At 46.0% G+C, this 21,568-nt stretch overlaps 1 protein-coding gene across 1 annotated transcript in view; it reads left to right on the forward strand.

Annotated features, from left to right (window-relative positions):
• The window catches only part of Hsd17b2 (hydroxysteroid 17-beta dehydrogenase 2), a 55,822-nt gene that overhangs the window by 29,866 nt on the left and 4,388 nt on the right, over positions 1–21,568 (forward strand). The window contains exons 2-3 of the mRNA XM_036188861.1: positions 4,729–4,941; positions 14,339–14,524. Of these exons, the coding sequence (XP_036044754.1) occupies positions 4,729–4,941; positions 14,339–14,524 (399 nt within the window). The remainder of the gene's footprint in view (positions 1–4,728; positions 4,942–14,338; positions 14,525–21,568) is intronic.

The following is a 21,568-nucleotide window of genomic DNA, read 5'->3' on the forward strand; positions in this document are numbered from 1 at the left end:
AGCCAGGTATCCACCACTGTGAGGACCACATAGCCAGGTATCCACCACTGTGAGGTGAGGACCAGCACAGCCAGGTCTCCATCATTGTGAGGACCACATAGCCAGATCTCCACCACTGTGAGGACCACACAGCCAGGTCTCCACCACCTTGAGGGCCTGAGCCTGTTGGCTGCAGCCATTTATGACTTGCTAGGTTTTCTGAGCGGCACTAGACTCTGACTGCTCAGGTCAGCCTAGGGGATGGGCTGACTAGAACCTTACTTTTCCTGTGAGGAGGTGGATGCTCCAAATAGTTCAGTGCACTTTCCCTGAGGTTCATTTAAGGAAGACAGAGTCAGGCAGTGATTGTCACCCATGATGCTCAGTGGCCCGGCACTAGAGATGAGGTTTCCATTGACCAAGACTCCTTGTAAAGACTTGAAAACCCAAAAGAGAGCATGGTGTCACTTTTATTTCATTTTTGGATTAAAAATGCTTTTTACATATTTATTTATTCTCCAGCTGGTTCATATTATTTGTGTTTTTTAAACGCTTTCCCACTTTTCTGAGATTTAAATGTAATTACATTTTCCTCTTCCTTTTCCTCCCTCCAAACCCTCCCGTGTATCTCCTTGCTCCCCTTCAAGTTTATGGCCTATTTTGCTTTAATTGCTGTTAAACATATGTATGTATGTATGTATGTATGTATGTATGTATGTATGTATGTATATTCTTACATCATAAATACAGCCTTCTTAGTCTGTAAAGGTCACATGTATGTGTCTGCTCTCAGGGCTAAGAGTTTGGTACTAGATGACGATGTTATATGCTCTTCCCCAGGAAAGGACATTTCTTCTGCTCTCAGTATTCCTTAGCCATCTGTATTTTGTTGTAATAGTTGGGTTTTGCTTTTGAAACAGGGTCTTTCTTTATAGCTCAGGTCAGTCTGGGACTTAGTCTGTCCTGGAGTTCATAGCAATCCTTCTGCCTCAGCTCGGGTCACAGGTTACGCCACCATATCTAACTTAAACAGACGTCAGAGCCATTGCCTAGACTCAGCACTGTGCAAGCACTTCATAGACAACGACCTATTCAACCCCTTTCTTAAGCCCATTCTGCAGATCTGGGAGCTTCCACTGAGAAGCACCCCCCACCCCATACACACACACACACACACACACACACACACACACACACACACACACACAGCAGGGAAGGGCAGGTTAGCACCTGGTCTCAACGCGACGCTCCATCACAAATGAGCATAGTGAATGATCTCTCTCAAACTATGGCTTCATAATTCACTGGCCAGTTGGGCCAGCAAGATGGCTCAGTGGGTAAAGGCACTTACTGTGCAAGCCTGGTAACCTGAGTTCAATCCCAGGAACCAGTGTAAAGGTAGAAGGGAGAACTGACTCTATGGAGTGGTCACTTGACCTCCACATGCATGCTATGGCACATGTGACCACACACATGCTCAAACACACACACAGAAATATTAAACAAAAAAATTCAGTGGACAATCCAAAGGAGCCTTTTTAACTAGGAGAGACCATTCTGCAGGGTTATTTCAGGGATACCCAGGTCAGACAGGGACAGCAGTACAGGGGAGCACACTCTGCTCTAATGGCCTGCCTATGTCTCAAGGATGGGACACGAGGATTTGGCTCAAATGGCCTGCATGTGTCTCGAGGATGGGACATGAGGATGTTGCTTCTATAGGGAGAAGTCAAGAAGGAGAGCAAGAACTGGATATTCGGGGGTGTGGGAAGACTAGGATCATCTGGATCAGGCTGATGAGACCCCTGAGGTCAGCCCAGCCTGAGGAGGTGCTGTGAGGAAGGGGTAACCGGGTGGCTCAGATGGAGGGTGCATCAGGACCCAGGGAAAGGGCAGAACCTTTAACCAAAATTGGGTCTATTTTGCTGCAGTATATCTATGGTGCAAGCATGTCAACTAATCAATCATGGGGCAGGGGAGAAAGGGATTTGGAGGCTCTTTATCCTGCAAAGGAGGCATTTATAAGTCTCATCTGGTTCCTATGAGGAAGAGTGTTCCTCATCTTTTAGGGGACTACTGGGGTGTCATTGTTTGCTTTTTGTTACTGCAATAAAACACTGACAAAAGCAACATGGAGAGGAAAGGGTTCACTTGGCTTATACTTCCAGGTCACAGCCCATCATGAAGGGAAGTCAGGGCAGGAGCTCAAAGCAGTCACCTGGAGCAGGAGCTGATGCAGAGGCCATGGAGGAGTGCTGCTTACTGGCTTGCTCTTCATGGCTTGCTCAACCTGCTCTCCTGTTCAACCCAGGATCATCTGCATGGGGTCGACACTACCCACAGTAGTCTGTACCCTCCCACATCATGGAGAAAATACACCACAGATATGCCCATGGGCCAGTCTGATGGAGGAGATTTCCAAGTTGAGATTCACCCTCACTAGCCTCCACTCTCTGGGCAGGCACTATACCATTGAGCTGTCTCCTCAACCCTCTTTTCAATATTTTATTTTGTGGTAGGGTCTCACTGTGTTATCCAGGCAGGACTTGACTTTGCAATTCTCTTGTCTCAGCCTTCTCAGAAACAAGAATAACAGGTCTGTGCCACCATGTTGGCTGGAAGGGGGATCACGGTGGCGAGTCACTTCCCAGAACAGAAGGGGCAGGGAGATTTCTTCACCCTGGCTAGTTTCCAGAGTCCCAGCCCTTAAGCAGAGTCCATCATGGCCTCTTCTCATTTTCCAACTCATTCTTACACAGTCCCTGGCTCTCCCTGGGACCTTTCCAGGCCTAGGTAGATCCTAAGTTTATGCTCCAAAGTATTGCCTATGAAGATGCCTTCAAAGTCATTCTCTACCCTGAGAAAGTGTGGTCAAGGTCAACACCTCACACCCCTTTACCTGGCTTCTGTCACATGGCAACTGTTGTCAAGGTTCATCCATGTTGCTAGCTTATGTCATTACTTTGTTCCATTTTTATGCATCAATAATATTCCTTCTTATGTATAGACCACCTCTGTTTACCCATTCCTTAGCTGGTGGGTATTTGGTCAATTTCCTTTACTTGGCTACCATGAAAAATGGCCACTATGGACGTCCATGTATACCCTATGCATTAATTTTTCTTAAGTCTAAACCTGGGGGTGTAATTGTCCATCATATCTGTGATCTCAGTACTTAGGAGGCTGAGGCAGAAGGATTGTCATGAATTTGAGACCAGCTATCCTGTCTCACCTGAGCTACAGTGTGAGACCCTGCCTTTAAAAAATAAATTAAAAGTTAAAAAAGGACCAATAAATGACTTTTCACCTGTCTCTGCAGTCTAGGGAGCAACTTGTACACTGGATGGGTGAGGGCTGGTGCTACACAGAACCAGGCCATGCCTGACTCTGATGGCAGAATGGTATGTTTTCTGAACAGGGATCATACTGGTGGGCCAATATCAATGCAAGCCTTTGGGAGAAATCAAGGCTGTAAGATCTGAAGCCCCCAAATATCCAGCTGTGCTAATGGAAGTAGAAGCATAAAATGTGATGTACTATAAAATAGGCTCCCCACCCCACCCTGTGAAACACCTGGCTTTCCCTGCAACCTGCTTCTAACGTAGTTATTCTCAGGATAATCCATAGCCTTCCTTGTAGGACCCAAGTGTGGAATCAGTCTGGAGTTGTTGCCTGAGCAGAGCTCCCATCCACTGATAAGAAGGAACCCTCAAGGCTTGCAGGAAGATTACAAGACACAGCTAGAGGAAAATGATTCTTATTGCCTCAGTGGATAAACATGTTAACCACTAGGCATTTCCCATGACGTGGCCCAGAGGCTGATTTTATGATTATGGTGTCTTCAACTTTAAAATTTCAGTCTTTTTTTTTTTATTTATGTCTTACATTTGTGGGTACAAGGCTATTTTTTGAGGGTCCGTAATATTCTCTCAACTAAGCTGTATAAGCTCTTGTGTGAAATTCTGAGAGAAATAACATTTTACACCTTGACATGAGAATCAAAGAGAAATGTGCTTAAAGCTTCCTGCCCTTTCCTCTGTCCCTCTCGGGCAGTGTTTGCAGACACCGGGAGTACTGCCCTCTCTCTTTGCAGACTTTCCCATACTTGCAGAGCCAGCCGAGCTCCATTGTAACCAGCAAAGCCTTTAGACAAAGAAATCACACAAGAAAAGCAAATAATTTCTTATAGCAAAGATGGCAAACAGTGCAAGACAGGTGGTGATCCATTCCCTTAATCTCAGCATTTGAGAGGTTGAGGTAGGTGGATTGCCATGAGCTCAAGGCCAGTTTCTGGGCTACAGGAGTTCAAGGCCAGCTTGGGCTGCATGCTGAGACTCTGTATCAAAAAATGAGAGAAAGAGAAGGAGAGACAGATAGACACACACACACACACACACACACACACACACACACACACACACACGGGGTGTGTGTTTGGAGAGACTTACCTCATGCTGGTATGGTTTGCCTGCCACATTCTTTTTTTGTCAGTTGCCCCTGGACCACCATCTTTCAGCGTTTCCTTTTCCATGTATGCTCAACTGAATACTTACCAGCACCCCTTCCTTTACATAGAGTAAGTTGTCTGTCTTGACTTCCCAAGCTGTTCTCTTACTTAGCCAAGCAAGAAGCTTCCCAGGCTCTTCCTTTCCAGGGAGCAGAGACCTCCCTAAACATCGTGTGATGTTCAGTTCAATCTCTCTGACTGCATTGGTCTGAGCTCACCTTGTGTTGCCTTGACTCTTGCAGGTGCTGATTCCGGTTTTGGTCATGCATTGTCCAAGAACCTGGACAAGCTGGGCTTCACAGTGTTTGCTGGAGTGCTGGATGCAAAAGGCTCGGGAGCGGAGGAATTGAGAAGAACTTGTTCTGAGCGCCTCTCTGTGCTCCAGATGGATGTCACTAAGGTAGAGCAGATCAAAGATGCTCACAGCAAAGTCACAGAGAAGATAAAAGACAAAGGTATGTCCTTGACTTTTCCTCTCCCTACTCACCAACACCCACCTCTTGTCACCGTCTCTGATGACCACGGCTGCTCAGAGACCCTGTCCTCTGGTGTGGTCAGCAGGAGTGTGTGCGTGTGTATGTGTGCGTGTGTGTGTGTGTGTGTGTGTGTGTGTGTGTGTGTTTATGGAGGCCAGAAGACAACCTTGGCTGTTATTTCAAATGTACCACCCATCTTGTCTTTTAAGACAGGGTCTCTCAGAAGCCTGGAGCTCACCAGTTAGGAAAAGTTGGCTGGCCAGTGAACCCGAGGGATCTGCCTGTTTCTGCCTCCCCACTGCTGGGATTACAAGTGCCTGTCACTGTGACAGGCTTTGTAAAATGATGTGCATTTTGGGGGATTGAACTTAGGTCCTCATGAAGCACTTTACCAACTGAGCCTTTGCCCCAGCCCCTCTTTCAGGGTTCTCTAACACCTTCCTCCTATGTCCTCTTGGTCTCTCTAATCACTCTCCTGTCCCCTGCTCTTGGTCTTTCGCCAGTAATATCAGCACGCCCTGGTCTTTCCCAGCTTGACAAACAGCCCCAGGACCACGTGCCTCCTTGAGGCTCTGCCTTTTCTCTCTTTCATGGGTGGCCAGGTCTCCACTTGCCTTCATTGCTTCATGCCTGATCACATGGATGCTGGTTCTCACCACACCTCTTTACCTGCTCTGGCCAAAGTGACCACTGTCATCTTGAAGTCCGAAGATGCTCTCTTCTCTGTCCTGTTCCAAGAGGACATTCTCTGCTAAATTTGGAGTCCTCAAGCCTCCCCTTTGCTCCTCAGTCCTCTGGTTGTTGTCTCTGCTTCCTGGATAAGTCTCTTCTTCCATCGACTCTGAATCTTCCCATTTGGACCCATCTGCGGCTTTCTACTCCCTACTCCTGGGTCAGACAACTCTATCCTGATGCCAAGGGTTCTCTGTCCCCTGCACATTGGGGGAAGGCTTGAAAATACCCATGCTTGTCCCCAGAGTTGGGTCCTTACCCTGAAGAACCCAATGTGAGATGAAAGTGAGAGACCCCTCATCGAGGAACTGATTCAGAAATTTAAGATGGTGACATTGGGGCATTAAACATATGAGTCCCTTCTGAGCTCCTAGTCTCATGGCCTGGGGTGGCTATGTCTGAGTGCCTCCAGCCCATAGTTCAATTGTTGAGGTTTACTTAAGGAGAGACTCAGGCACCGACAGAGAGGGGGGAGGGAGGGAGGGAGTTTGTGTGTGCTTGTGTGTGAGCATGCACAGGTCAGAGGTCAATGTCAGGTGTCATCTGTCACTTTCCATCTTGTGTTTTTGACATGGAGCTTGCTATTTTAGCCAATTTGGTTGGGCAGCAGTCTCCTGGGATCATCTGTCCCCCTCAGCTCCTAGCACTGGCCTTACAGCACAGCTTTATGTGAGGCTGGAGGTCCTCATGCTTCTGCACTGAACACCTTACCAAACCTGCCATCTCCCAGCACCATCAGCAGTTTTTACTTTTTAAAGCTTCCTCAGCGATGTTAATGTTTGGTCAGGGTTGAAAAACTAATTTACACTAACACTCTCCAAAGCTATTCAGCATGCCTGGCTGTGCTTCCTCACATCTGCACCCAAACACAAAATCATCTTCCAAACATTTCCACTCATATCCCAGAGGTTCAGCCTCACTGTCTTCAGAGCTGACCTTGCTATCTTTTCCCTAATACCAGCCTGAAAATTGACTTGCTTGCCTGAATACCCAGTTGTTTGAGCCAGTGGTCTGGGTACCCCAGTGGCCTCCCTACTGCCTGTCTGGGCACCTCATGGCCTCCCTACTGCCTCTCTGGGTACCCCAGTGGTCTCCCTACTGCCTCTCTGGGTACCCCAGTGGCCTCCCTGCTGCCTGTCTGGGCACTCTAATGTCTTCCCTGCTGCCTCTCTGGGTACACCAGTTGTCTCCCTGCTGCTTATCTGGGTGCTCCAGTGGCCTCCCTACTGCCTGTCTGGGTACCCCAGTGGTCTCCCTGCTGCTTATCTGGGTGCCCCAGTGGCCTCCTCCCACCTATACTTCCCCATTACTTCCAATGGAACCTAATCTTCCTAACACACATCTCTTATGGGGTCACACATTCTCTGGAATATGGAATCTCTATGGCAAGTTACTCTGTGGCTATGATTTACTTTGCACATGGCTCATTGTCTGGCCCTGTGCTTCCCCTTCTGCCCATGCACAATCCAAATACCTTAACAAAGATTGAAACTCCATGGGCTGGACCATTTCTCTGTGGTATGGTCCACTCTGGAACATTTCAGAACAGAGTGGCATTCCTCACTGCTGCAGTCCAGCTTCGACCCCTTGATTTTCCATCTCTACTCCCTTTTCCTAAGACTATTGTCTTTGCCAACAAAGTCTCTGTGACAGATGCTTCCTACTCCTACAGGGACTGCTCACCCATGCTACCCCTTCCTAACTTTCCTGGTGAGCGGAGTTGTACTGCTTCCTTTTCCCGACTTATTATGCCTTGCTTACTACTATACCACCTCAATACTGAATTACGTGCTCCTCTCCTGCTCCTTCCTTATCAACTTCCTTGAGAACAAGACCCATGAGCATATCTGGACTCGCTCACTGCAAGTGACTCAACCTAGTGCAAATGTACTAACCACAAAGGGAGAACCTGTTTGCTCATAGGACTGTTGCTTCTAGACATAGCTGGATCCAGCCACTAAGCAGCACCTCTGGGGTTTGGTTTCTGCTTTTGAGTTCTGTTTTCACCAGTGTTAGCCTTCCTCAGCTGGAGATTGTGTGGGGAAACCTTGAGCACACCAGGTTCCACCTTCCTCACAGCTGACATTCCCACTGAGAAAGACATGCCTTGTTTTTGTAGCTGAAGGATTATTACAGAAGGAGAAAATGGAAGAGTCTGGAACAAGGCAAGTCATGCTCAGTAAAGGTCCTTGTTTCTCCCAATTCAACATTTAGAACATTAATTACTTACTCAATAAATGGAACATGAAGAGAGTAAGGAAGATTGTTAGTTATTGGGAATTATTTCTCAACAAGTATAGCATAGTTTTCTTTTCTTAAAAAAAGATCTAGTGTGTGTGTGTGTCAGTGTGTGTGTGTGAGAGAGAGACAGAGACAGAGACAGACAGAGAGACAGAGACAGACAGACAGAGAACAGCTGTGAACCCTGATGTGGGTGCTCAGAACCAAATTCTTGTCTTCTTCAAGAGTAAGCTCTCTTAACCCCTTAGCTATCTCTGCAGCCCTGAGTCAGCCTTTTCTAGATAGTTTTCCTGGCATTATCTTTGACCATCCAATAGGTCTGCACTCATCACTCATGAGTCTGACTTAATAATGTCTTATAGAAGGAGACACTGGATGCAGAATCCTTTCATGAGGTCCAGCAGGGCAGCATCTATAGTGATGGAGTGATGAGTTCTAGACACAGAAATGCCAGTGGTACCCAGGCATGAAGGGATGTGGGAGCTTGACTTTTATGGTATGAGCTCCTGCCATTCTGCAGTTAGCATTGAGAAAGGCAGCTGTCCCCTGGGCCAGAATGGGTGTCCCACCTGCCTGCTCCCTTCAGGTTCCTCTAACTTCAGGCTTCTTAAAGAGAAACTGAAGCCACAGGATCACCAAGAAAGAAGCATCTAGAATCTGCAGATAAACCAGAAGGTCTCCTGGAGGACTGGTGACTAGGTTGTATTCCTGCAAAGCATATTGTTGATTTAGTGTTAGATATTGATCATTGCTAACTGATGTTAATTATGACTAAGTGGTTACTGAGTCCCACAAATGTAATGGGCTTTTTGGCCAGTTTAGAATTTTATGGTAGTTAACAAGTACCAGAACATGGTTAGATGTTAGCAGTAAGTTCTGTCAATGACACAATATCCACAGCTACCTATTACATATCTTATGAAGCTCTAGAAGATAGTTCCTCCAAACACAAAGAGGCAATAAAGGCTATCATCATGCTCTGCCACCTGCTTTGGTTGGCCCACTGGCCCATGAACTAATAATGGTCTTTATATTTTGAAGTGGATAAATCAGAACTATTTTTTTACACGACACTTACATGTCATTCAAATGTCAAGGTCTATAAATACAAGTTTACATGAGCCCAGCTTCTTCTGTTTGAACCTCTGTACTTTCCTGTGCCACAGTGCAAGAGCTGAGGCTAAAGGGCCTGCAGGAGGTGGGCACTCGGCCTTTATACTCAGTGTTTTACTGTTGTGGCAAATGTGTGGGATGAACAGTTGAAAGGAAGAAAGGTTTATTGGGCCTACAGGTTTTATTGCTTCTGGGTCATGATGTGAGACCAGGCATCCTGGTGGGGAGCATGGAGTGGGCCAAAGCTGCTCATCTTATGGTGGACAGGAAGGGAGGGAGGGAAAAAGGGAGGGAGAAAGAAAGACAGAGAGAGACAGAGAGAAACAGAGAGAGGCACAGACACAGAGAGAGAGAGAGAGTAGCTGGAAGTTTTTCTGTGTCCCGCCTGGCCCATGGTCAGGACAGATCTCTCTCGCCCACCAGTCCTGCAGCTGTCTGGACCCAAGTAAACACACGGAGGCTTAGATTGTTTACAAACTATATACCCATTAGCTCAAGCTTATTACTGACTAGCTCTTACATTTAAATAAACCCATAATTCTTATTTATGGTTAGCCACGTGGCTTGGTACCTTTTTGCAGTTCTGTCTTCACATCTTGCTTCCTCTGTGTCTGGCTGACAACTCCTGACTCAGCCTTCTTGTTCCCTGAATTCTCCTCTCTGCTTATCCCACCTATACTTCATGCCTGGCTACTGGCCAATCAGCATTTTATTTATCAACCAATCAGAGCAACACAGATAGAGAGCAACATTACCCATCAGTTCCCCTTTTCTTTCTATCAGTTCCCTCCTACTGCACGAGTCTGTTGGAGGTAGGGAGGTAGTTCATATTCAGATCTATGTTCTAGAACATTCTCAGGCTCTATGTTGACTGGCCTAAGGTGCACATGAGGCAGAGTGGCTTTGAAAGAGACATCCTCTACACTCATCCCTGTCTCAATGGCTGCTGCTCTCTCTGTGTGGCAGGCCTCCTCCCAATTAAATGCTCACACAGTGCCTGTGAATTCAGATCACAAACTCTGGCTTATAAGAAATATAATTTTATTTTCTGTGACACAACTTGGTTTTGGATTATCACTGTCTTTCAGTGATGAGGTAAAGAGTTGCCAGGATTTTTTTAGCCTGCTTTCATTTCTTTGGGGGCAGTATTTAAATTTTGGGGGATGGAATATCTGGTCTTGGTGGTCAGTGTTTCATGTTGACCCTCACTGAAGTACACAGGGGTGGGTTAGGTTCTCATGTGCAGCTTGGCAGCTTCCACCTTGTCTCTGCCACCAGACAGGCACTGTTGGGGCTGCCCTGCCCATACCACAGTGCTGACCATGAATATGCCTTAGGATTGTGGAGGTATAACCACAGCAGATGCCGAGTCCAGCAACTTTCAGATTGACAGTTTCTTATGTGGCAGGCCTGAGTCAGGTTACAAAAAGTGTCTTCAAATGACTCCCAGTGACATTCTGCTACACTCATAGATCAGTGTCTTACTCAACCATCATCAGAGAAGCTTCCTCCTACAGCTTATGGGAACAAATACTGAGACCCACGGGCAGACATTACATATATATATATATGTGTGTGTGTGTGTGTGTGTGTGTGTGTGTGTGTGTGAGAGAGAGAGAGAGAGAGAGAGAGAGAGAGAGAGAGAGAGAGATCTTAGGACACTCAGCCCTAAATAGGATGTCTTCATCAACTCCTTTCCCTCAGGGCTCAGGAAAGATGTGGAAGAGGAGGCAGAAGGAGTGGAAGAGCCAGAGGGGATGGAGGGTGTGGAGATAACAAAGCCCTCAAACTCAGCATGATGAAGGCACATCTGAACTCACAGACATTGAGGCAGCATGCACAAGGTCTGCATGGGTCTGCACCAGGTCCTTTCTGTATAGATTATGGCTTCCAGTTTAGTGTTTTTGTGGGGTTCCTGAGTGTGTAAAAGAGCAGGTCTCTGTTTCTTGTGCCTTCCCCTGGGCTCTTTTCCTTCTGTTTGTTTGTTTTGTTCAATTCCAATGTGTTAGTTTTTTTTAATCTTACTATATTTTATTTTCTTATTAACCTTAGAAGTCTGTTTTCTAAGGAGAGACAGAAAAGGAGTGGATTCTGATGGGAGGGGAAGTGGGGAGGAGCTGGGAGGAGTAGGGGAGAGAAAACTGTAGTCAGGATACATCATGTAAGAAAAAAATATTTCCAATAAAAGGAAATTAGGGAAAGAAAGCAAAGTCAATGAAAATGAATTTCTGCCCCCCATGGAAAGGAAGTGTACATCTGATTTCCCATCAAAGTTCATTTTTTCTTAAAAGACAGGATCTCACTTGGCATTCTAGGCTTGTCTCAAATTCAGAATCCTCCTGCCTCAGCCTCCACAGTGCTGGGATCACAAGCATGAGCCACCCCAGGCAGCTCAAGTATGCTTTATTTGCTTTGTAGATCTCTACACATGAAAACCAACCTTTCAGCCCAGAACCAAGATGTTTTCTGTTGAAAGTGCAAGTCCCATTAAAAGTTAGTCTTGGTCTGGAGAGATGGCTCAGTGGCTTAGCCACTGGTTCACTTTCCAGCATCATTCCATGGCTCAAAGCCATTTGTAACTCTGGTTCCAGGGAGTCCTTCACCCACTTCTGGCCTCTGTATCATGCACAGAGTACACAACATCACACACACACACACACACACACACACACACACACACACACACACACGCACGCACGCATGCACGCGCGCGCACACACACACATATAAATAAATACTTTTCTTCCTTTTGTGTTGGGGTCTTATGTATCCAAGACTGCCCCCTCCCACTCTCTGTATAGCCAAGGATGGAGCTGAATTCCTTATCTTTTTACCTCTACCTCCCAAGTATTGGGATTTTACATGGGTACCTCCCTGTCTGGTTCATGTAGTGCTGAGGATTGAACCTTTAGCTTTGTGCATGTTAAGTGAGCACTCTACCCATGGGGCCATACTCCTCGCCTCAAATGTACATTTCTAACAAGTCCTCAGATGCCACTGCTGCTGCTGGGGTGGGTGGTGAGCCACACTGCAATCTACTGCCCCACATGGTGCTGGAGCTCCAGGAACCTAGAGGATCTGTTCAAGTCTGTCTAGCTCAACACCCCTGGATCCTGTCACCCTGTTCCTCTCAGGTCTCCCACTTGAGTTCCAGAACCTCGCTCTTCAAAACAGAAAGAATCCCTATGAGATTGTTATTGAGTGCTGGTGTGGCTGGGTGTTTCCAGGCCCTTGGCCTCTTATCCGAAAAATTGAAGACAAAAACTCAATCAGATTTTTAGAGAATCAAAGTAATTTTATCGGGAGCAAAGCGACAGTGCATGTTACAGAGGGACACACTGTCAAGACTGACAGCGGGCCGCATAAGTGACAGTACTCCCTGGTCCTGGGCTACAGCTTGGCATCTTGTTTTCAGAGGCCTTAGGGAAGGAATGGCTGGTTACTAAACAATGTGGTTTGAGTGCTTCTCTGTTTTGATTGACAAGTTAGGTTATCTAACTCCTTTAGTACCGTGCATGTCCCTTCCCATAATGCATCTGACTTTAATCATAAACACACCCAACTGTGAATAAGCGTAAGATGGTAAATAGGGGATTCTCCCTAAAAGGTTACTAGAGGATACAGTTTTTCCCTACTGCATACACACCCAGTGCCAGTTTAGGCTGAATCAGCCCTTCTAGTCTCCATACCTGGATATGTGGGGAATATACTTGAATAGAAGTTGTCTGAATATGATTGTTATCCGGGTGGGAAAACTTATACTGCTGTTGGGAGATGGGAGTATGTGTAGCTCTATGCAGGTGAAGGACTTCTGAAGTTGCTAGATGCATGGTTTGCAGAGGTGTGTGTGTGTGTGTGTGTGTGTGTGTGTGTGTGTGTGTAATATGTGCAGATGAAGAAACTAGGCCTCCAAGTGCATTGCTACAATAGGAGAGGTCTGAGCAACCCAAAACTACTGGAGAGGTCCAGGCTAAGATATCTCCTGCCTTGCCTGGCTTAGAATTATTGTGTTCATTCTTTCCCACTCTCTAGTGGGTGGTTCCCGACTGGAATCTCAGTAAGTTTAAACACTACTCATGGTTGGATCCACTCTCTTTGCCACCCCACAGGCTGATCTAATAGGCTGGGGTGGGGGGTAGCCTGAGCCTTAGGGTTGCCTGAAGAAACAGTATCCTAATGTACCAGGAGGGTTCAACAGCCCTGCTGGGGGCAGGGGTTTTCCAAGATGGCCTGGAACTCAAGCATCAGCATCCCTTGGGTCTTAGCAGAAAGAGATGTTCAGGTCCTACCTCATGTTCACTCAGCATGTCTGGTAGTGGGGCTAGGAGTATGTCTGAACCAGCTGTGCTATGATTCTGAAGTTCATGAAAGGAGACACATTGAACCAGGAAGTAAGGCTCCCAGTGTTAGGGACATTGCAGTCACCCCTGCTGTTGGTACTTTCCTTCTTCTGTCTAGATTTTAGTTTAGAGATGAGGGAAGACTGTCAAGCATCTCATCCTGCAGTGTGTTAACGGTGCCTTTACATACTCCTGTGAGGAGGAAGCAGGCTTTGAAACTTAAAGCCAGTGTGGTTCTCAACCTCCCTAATACTGCAGCCCTTTAACACAGTTCCTCATGTTGTGGTGACCCCAGCCACAAATATTATTTCATTGTTACTTTATAACTGTAATTTTGCTACTGTGGTGAATCATAATGTAAGTATCTGATATGCAGGATATTTGATGTGTAATTCCTATAGGGGTCATGACCTACAGGTTGAGAACCAATGCTTTAAGACCAGGCACACTATGACACTACAAACTCACCTCTGGCTGTGCCAACTGTTCGCACAAATGGTGACTATCCAGTTTCCTGGTTGTAGAAAAGGGCTGCTAGGCAAAAGAGGAACCAAGGTAGCAGTACATCTCAGTGGGTAAAGGTGTCTGCAACCAAACCCAAAGATCTGAATTCAGTCAATACGACCCACGCCGTGAAAGGAGAGAACCAACCCCTATGAGTTGTCCTTTGACCTCTAAGTGCACATGGTGGCATGCATGAACAACCCCCTCTATAAACCTTAAAAGGAGAGGATCTCCAAAAGCCTTGTTTAATATGCATACATTTTTTTCTCCACAGTGCCCCATCCTGGGGAGGTTTAGGTATAAGGGAAGAGATGGAGGTTAAGAAATTTGTGATCTACCTGGAGCTTACATTTCCAAGGGGTTTGGTGGGTTCAGAGTTTGATGTGTGAATTTCCCCACCTGCTCCAGCCTTTCCCATCCTCACAGCTGCTTCTTTTTGTCCCCAGGTCTGTGGGCTGTGGTCAACAACGCTGGGGTCTTCCAGTTACCAATAGATGGGGAACTCATTCCCATGACCCACTACAGAAGATGCATGGCCGTGAACTTCTTTGGAGCCGTGGAGGTCACCAAGGTGTTTCTGCCTCTACTTAGAAAATCCAAGGGGAGGCTGGTGAATGTCAGCAGCATGGGAGGTGAGTCAGCTTGGTGGCACATGGTCATGTGGTGCCTGACACAAGATGTGGGGCTTTTGCATTCTTTGCAGGCTACACAAAAGAGCAAGGCACACAAAAGCAGGGCTGGGTCACAATGAGTCAGCCTGTGTATTCACGGTTGGTTGACCTTTCTCTCCTTTCAAATCCTCTCACGTGAAAGCACATCTCTACTTACTGGTAATTACCGTGTTCGTCGCTGGGGATTTGGGGACTCTCGGGTGTCTTCATACTGTGACTACTGACACGTAAGCACCGTAGCTGCCTGGTACAGGTGGTTCTGGTGCTTCAAGCCTCTTGTCTTTATTTCAGTCTCCTCTGAACACAGCGCACTGCCATTTCTGGAAACGGAAAGAGTGAGGCCTCCACTCTGTGTGTACCTTGGGTGCCCTGGGTCCGTCCCCTAGGATTAGCTGTGATGCTGTCCTCACCTTTGCGGGTTGGGTCCAGGGTCTGTCAACAACCCGGTGGTTTCCTATTCCATAAGCAATGGCCTCGCATGGATTGTCACTCTTTGTGTTCTCTCACAGACATTTGCTTCCCCAGGCCTTCCTCAGCTCTGTGAGACCTTCTTGGGTATTTTCAGGTTTCTTCACGGGGTGAGAAGGAAGTCTAACAGGTTTGGGCTTTGGACTCCCAGTTCCTGCCTTCTGAGATGAGCCCTAGTCTCCCTGGTTCTAAGTAAAGTTTATAAAAATAAAAAGTCCAGCTAGGTTTCTGGTATTGGTGTGTGTGTGTGTGTGTGTGTGTGTGTGAGTGTGTGTGTGTGTGTGTGTGTGTTGTAATGTGACCAGCTGTTCTAAAATTTCTTTGGGGGGAGGTTTGTTTGTTTATTTATTTATGTATTTATTTATTTTTATTTCCTAGATTGTTGTTGCTATTTAGCACATTCCTTTTCCTGGCTTTAATTCAGTCACTTCCTTAAAATTAACTGCTCTGTGCCTTTGATTAAAGTCATTGATTGGCTCAAGGCATAAGCACAGGAAAGAGAGAGGGCTGAAAGGATTATGGGGTAAGAAAAAAATTGATTCCTGATTAAGAACAATTACTGTTTACCTTCTGTGAGAAAAACCACATTTATTTCCAGACACTACTTTTCACACACCAGTGAATCTAAAGAAATCCCACTTATAACATCTTTGTATTGTGTGTTCGTGTGTGTGTGTGTGTGTGTGTGTGTGTGTGTGTGTGTGCACTCATGCCTATGTGTGTATACTTGCACATGTATATGGTGGCTGGAGATGGTTTCCATATTATTTTTTGACAGGATCACTCTGTGAACCTGGCGCTCACTGATTTAGCTAGACTGGCCAGTCAGCAAACTTTGCAGATTTTTTTTTGTCTCTACCTTCCTAGCACTGAGGAATGTGCCACCATCATCGTCACCCCTCCTTCTTTCTTTTTTTTAAATTGAAGGGACTGGGTTTGAACTTGGGTCCTCATGCTTGCAGAGTGTACAGTAAGCACTTTACCAGCTAAGCCATTTTCCCAGCCTCCAACCAACGCGCAACACTTTACCTTTGTCTTTGTTCTGAACTTGGCCTGTGTACTTTCAAATGCTTTGCAAACCTCACCTCTCCCACTGTCACGGTACCCTCTGGTACTTCTGGCAGAGCCTCACACAGTCCTTGACTCATCCATTCGGCAAATATTTACTGAAGTGACTGGTCGCTGCCTTTTCCTTGGCCCGTTGATCAGGCTGCTTTTCTCTTTGATGTCTTTGTTCTTAAGAGTTTCCTTCAGTGGTCTCTGACACCGAGTATTTGCTGTAGACTTAGTATCCGGCAAGAAATAGCATCAATACATAGGTGAACAAATACAGTTGGTCTTTGTGGTGCCTGCATGTAATCCCAGCACCAGGGAGGCGGAGGCAGGAGGATAATGAGTTCACAATGAACTTAATCACCTCTATAATTGGCTTTGGTTTCATAATAGTTCAAAATCAAAATAAGGGCCTGGCGAGGTGGGCTCAGTCAGTAAAATGCTTGTCTTACAGTCGTGAAGACCTGAGTTTGATCCTCAGACCCTATAAGAAAAAGCCAGGTGTGGTGGTGTTACCCTTATAACCCCAGCACAGGGGAGGTGAGACAGGTGAATCCTGAGGCTTACTGGCCAGCTAGCATACTCTTCCTTGATAAGTTCCAGGCCAGTGAGAAATGCTGTCTCACCAAAAAAAAAAAAAAAAAAAAAAAATTCACCTGAGGAATGACGCTTGAGGCTGTCCTCTGGCCTCTATATACATCTATACACATGTATACCTGCAGACACATGAACACGCACACACACATGCACATGCGAACATACACACAAAGCAAAAAGAAAAAGAAATGACAACTGGTGAATGAGTGAAAAATGAAGAATGGATGAGAGGTGGCAATTTAAAAACTTGTAATGGGGACTGAAGAGATGGCCCCGTGACTGAGTCTTCACTGCTCTAGAGAGGACAAGAGTTCAACTCCCAGCACTCACATAAGGCAGCTTACACCCAGCTGTAACCATAGCTTCAGGGGATCCGACATCCCTTCTGGCCTCCACAGGTTCCACACTCAGCTCCGCATACCCACACACATATACATAATTTTAAAAGAAAATAAGATCTTTTAAAAGAAAGAGCCTACAACCCACAGGCTGTTCTTCTGCATGTCTTCTTCTTGGCCTCTTCCATGTTGATGGTCAGAGTTCTCATTGTTGTCCTACCTTTCTAGATGTTAAAGTGTACCATGCCTCTCACTCCCATTCTTAATCATTTGCAGCCAGCTTTACCATGACATTTTCCCATGATCAGTACCAGGTCCTTGTGTCTGAAATCAAATGCCCTGTCAGCCTCAAGCTTGCTCTCCCACCAACCCTCTGCTTTGCAGGCCTTTCACATTTCCAATCACAGAGCCCTCTTGGCTTTGTTCCTTCCTGAGGCTCCACCAGATGGAGGAAGTGTTCCTTCCTCAAGTCCAACTCTGAAGGTTGAGTGAGTCTCAGAGAAACTCTAGAAAGAAGCACATTTGTGGGACACAAGAGCCACCCAGGACATGGTGTCAAGGTTGGAGGACAGCAGGAAGTCAGGAGACAGGAGGCAAATGTGCATGGCAGGGCTGGGGCAGGGCCGTAAGAAGACCCATCTCCCTCTGTGTGAATTTGCTGAGCCTGCAGAATAAGAGCATGGCTGAAGACTGGGTGAAGGCTGAAGGGTGGCTTAGACAGCAAGGTGTAGTGGGTAGCCATTCCAGCCTTGGCCTGGAAGTTCCAACCCCCTTTGAGGCTTGAGTAATGGTCACGCCTACAAGGTGGGGCTGAGAGAGGACGCTGAAGACCCAGGATCCAAATGAGAGGGATCTCTTGGTTCCGGGACCCTGGATGCTGGAGGTAGACTGAGCAGAGTTCTCCAGAGAACACCGCCGGACTGCGCCATACCTTTGCCAGACCCTACAACCTATCTATCCCTTCATTTGTAAGTTATGCCACAAAATAAACCTCCCTTTTAACTATGTGGAGTGGCCTTAATAATTTCACCAATAGCAAGGTGTGCTTTTCTTACCATTCAGGAGGCTGGAAGTATAAGATAAAGGGGTCCGCAGTGTTGGTTTCTCATTGGGTTTCTCTTGTTGGCCTTTTCATGTGCCCTTTGCATGTGTTCCTGTCTGAGTGCCTGCCTTCCCAGTGTCTCCTCTTCTACGGATGCCATAGGAATTAGGGACCTATTTCATTCCAGTGGTCTCTGTAAATGCCCATAACTCTGAGAGTGAGGGGTTCAGTCTACGAGGTTTTCTAGAAAAGGGCTCAAAATTCCATGTGTAATGCATTGATGAGGAACAAAGGAATTCAGTAGAAGCCACAAAGAGGAATGCTTTGGACCATCATGGAGAATTTTGTGACATAATAAAAAATATTTTTTTGGAGGGAAAAAAAAGCTAGCTTAGGGCACGGGAAATAGCCTTGTCTGTAAAGCCTATGCTATGCAAATTTAAGGATGTGTTTGGATCCTCAGAACCAGTGTGAGAAACCAGCTGAGTTCCCATAATCGTAGTACTAGGGAGACTGAGCTGGGTGGATACTTGAAGCCCATCTGCTGGCCAGACTAGATGAATGGGTGAGCTCCAGACTGTAGGAGACCTTGTCTCAAAAAATAAGGTGCAGAGAAATGGAGGAGACCCCCAGTGTCGACCTTTGGCTTCTACATGCACACACACTTGTGTGTAGTATGTACATATTTCCACTCATGAGTATAATTACCCATATAACACATACTACAGAATACAGACAGACACACACACATGCACACACACACACACACACACAGACAGAGAGAGAGAGAGAGAGAGAGAGAGAGAGAGAGAGAGAGAGAGAGAGAGAGGACAATTAGGTTTACACAAGGATCAGGAAAGCTAAAGAACCTATAAAAGGGGCTAAGGAGATGGCTCAATGGTTAGAGCACTTACTACTCTTGTACAAGGCCTGAGTTCAATTCCCAGCTCCCACACAGTGAGTTACAACTCCCTGTAACTCCAGCTCCAGGGGGATTTGACATCCTCTTCTTACCTCTGCAGGTTTCTGTGTGCACAAAGTGCACAGAAATTCACAGAGGCACAAAAACATACACAAATAAATAAAAATATACATACATACACATAGTTTTTTTTTTAAGGTAACCCACAATCTATACACCCACAGGAGTCACCATTTAGCATGTCATCAACTTGATGATGCAGCTCTAGGCAAAACTGATACAAAAGTGGGTTTGGAAAGTGTCATTGCTTCTAGTTTCTTGCTTTGAAGCAGACAGAAACAGGGAACTAGTTACCAGTGTCTGCTCTCCAAAAGGAATCCTGGCTATCAGGACCTACCAGACTGTCTGGAGTCTGAAATCTCTGTTACCTTTGTGGAACTCTCTATAAGTCAGGAAGAGTTGAGTTGGAAAAGTCTACTCAAATTGTTTGTGGCAGCAAGGCTAATAGTCCTAAAGACACCAAGGCAGCCATGAGGAGGCAGCTGGTCTGATGAACAGCATGAGAATCACCCATAGACATTGTGGTGGTTTTGTTGCAGCAGAACCAGGAAGCTAAGACAACTGGGCTGACCTGGAGAGAAGATTGAATACCTCTAGGCCGGTCACAGTTTCCTCATAGGAAAGGCACTTCTCCATGTCCTACCAAAATGCTGGGCTACTTCCTTTTCCAGTACCAACACAGGCTGTTAGTGATGGCTCACTATGCCTCAAGCTGTCTGAGCAGGTGACTTGGATGATATCATCTGGTAGTTCTATCTCTCAGCTAGATAACTAACAGGACACTCTTTCTGCAGTAACACATGTGTGTTTTACAGTCTTGATTTAGCTCTCTCTCTGGGGGAAAAGTCTTTATTATCTGTGTTTTATATTACATGCCATGCCAATACCAAACATTTCCCTTTTCTCCAAATCTGAAATTTAGTCCTCCCATTTTTATGTAACCTGGGTATGCATGAAAATCTCTTTATCCCTTAAACCATATTGAAGCTTTCCATTCTTATTTGAAATTACATTTTTTTTTAGTGTGTGTGTGTGTGTGTGTGTGTGTGTGTGTGTGTGTGTGTGAGAGAGAGAGAGAGAGAGAGAGAGAGAGAGAGAGAGAGAGAGAGCACTTGTGTAATGGTGAACTTGTGGTTAAAGGCCAACTTTGGAAGTCAATTCTGTCCTTCTGCCGTGTGGGTCCTAGTGGTTGAACTAAGGTCCCCAGGCTTGGAGGCAAATGATTTTATCTCACCAGCTCACTACTCAATCTTTACCCATTGCTGAACTAATTATTAGTTCTTTAATCACCCCATAAAGCCAGAGACAACTCCAGAAAACACATTTTATTAAACTCTTAGTGGGAAGACAGAGGAGAGGGTAAATCTCATACACAAACATGCTTTAATGCAAATCCCCTCCAGATACTTGGCTACTTTTCCAAGCATCTTCAGCTGCTGCTCCTTCACCTCTGGCCAGCTTCTGTCTTCTCTGCCTTTCGGATCTTGACTCTTTCCTTCTCTGCTTCCTACATTCACCCTTCCAGACACTTCCAGTCTGATCCTTTCACATCCTCTAATTCTTAGCTATTCAATGATCTGAGAACCTTGATAGGTTCCGCATTTCTTAGGAGTCATGAGTGAGCAGAGGAGAAGAGGAAGGATTGATGGTTCCCGTTGTCGGCCATATTGATTTCCTGTCTGGAGCACTTACAAACAGATTGAAGAAGCCGTCAGATTCCCTAACTTCCCACCTCTCCTTCTGTCACTTCACCATCTCCTTCCCTAACTTCTTCCCTCTCCCTGGGTGTCCCATTCTGTCCTAGGACCTTGAATCATAGATGGCTCTCTTGCAAGTCATCAGTCATTTCCTCACTGTCAAAAGCTGCAAGCTAGTTGAGTGACACTCCTGGAATACCCAAAACCAGCTCTAATTTTTCTCCCTCTAGAATAAAGGGTGTGGGAGGGCTAAGTACATAACCACCTTGGGAATGCTTCCCCATAGTATCATATCACATGTTTAGCTCTATAATGCTAGTCCCAGCAAGGCAGTTGGATAAATATTTAACCAAGCATTTAAAGAATTGGGAAAGAGTGATCTCAAAGCTTTTCTTGGCCAGTTTTCTTCTTAGGAAATCAAAGTAAATATTTTGTATGCAGCCACACAGTGTCCTTGAATGAAAACGGTTGGAAGCAAACTTTTCTGGAATGACTTGGGCTTCAGGGATTTCTAGTCAGGCAGGATCCCAAATCTTGATCTTTTGTTATCTGCTGGTGACTTGGAGTCTGGTATCAGCTGTCACATGGAGATGGTAGAGAATCTGGACAGTCTCAAAGAGACTAGGATGTGTGGGGAAGTTATTCCCCACCTCTGACTTCTTGACATTTGGAGCAGGAGGCTGTCCCGTACATTGTGAGGAGTTTGGAAACACCCATGTTCTTAACTCCCTAGAAGCTAGCAGCACCTGCCTCCCCTTGGTGACCAATCCTCAGGCTCTGCCACTTGTCCATATGGTGGCCACTTTGTTCAGGGGAAAAATCACTTTT

The sequence above is a fragment of the Onychomys torridus genome, chromosome 5, assembly GCF_903995425.1.
Source record: "Onychomys torridus chromosome 5, mOncTor1.1, whole genome shotgun sequence".
Classification (NCBI taxonomy): domain Eukaryota; kingdom Metazoa; phylum Chordata; class Mammalia; order Rodentia; family Cricetidae; genus Onychomys; species Onychomys torridus.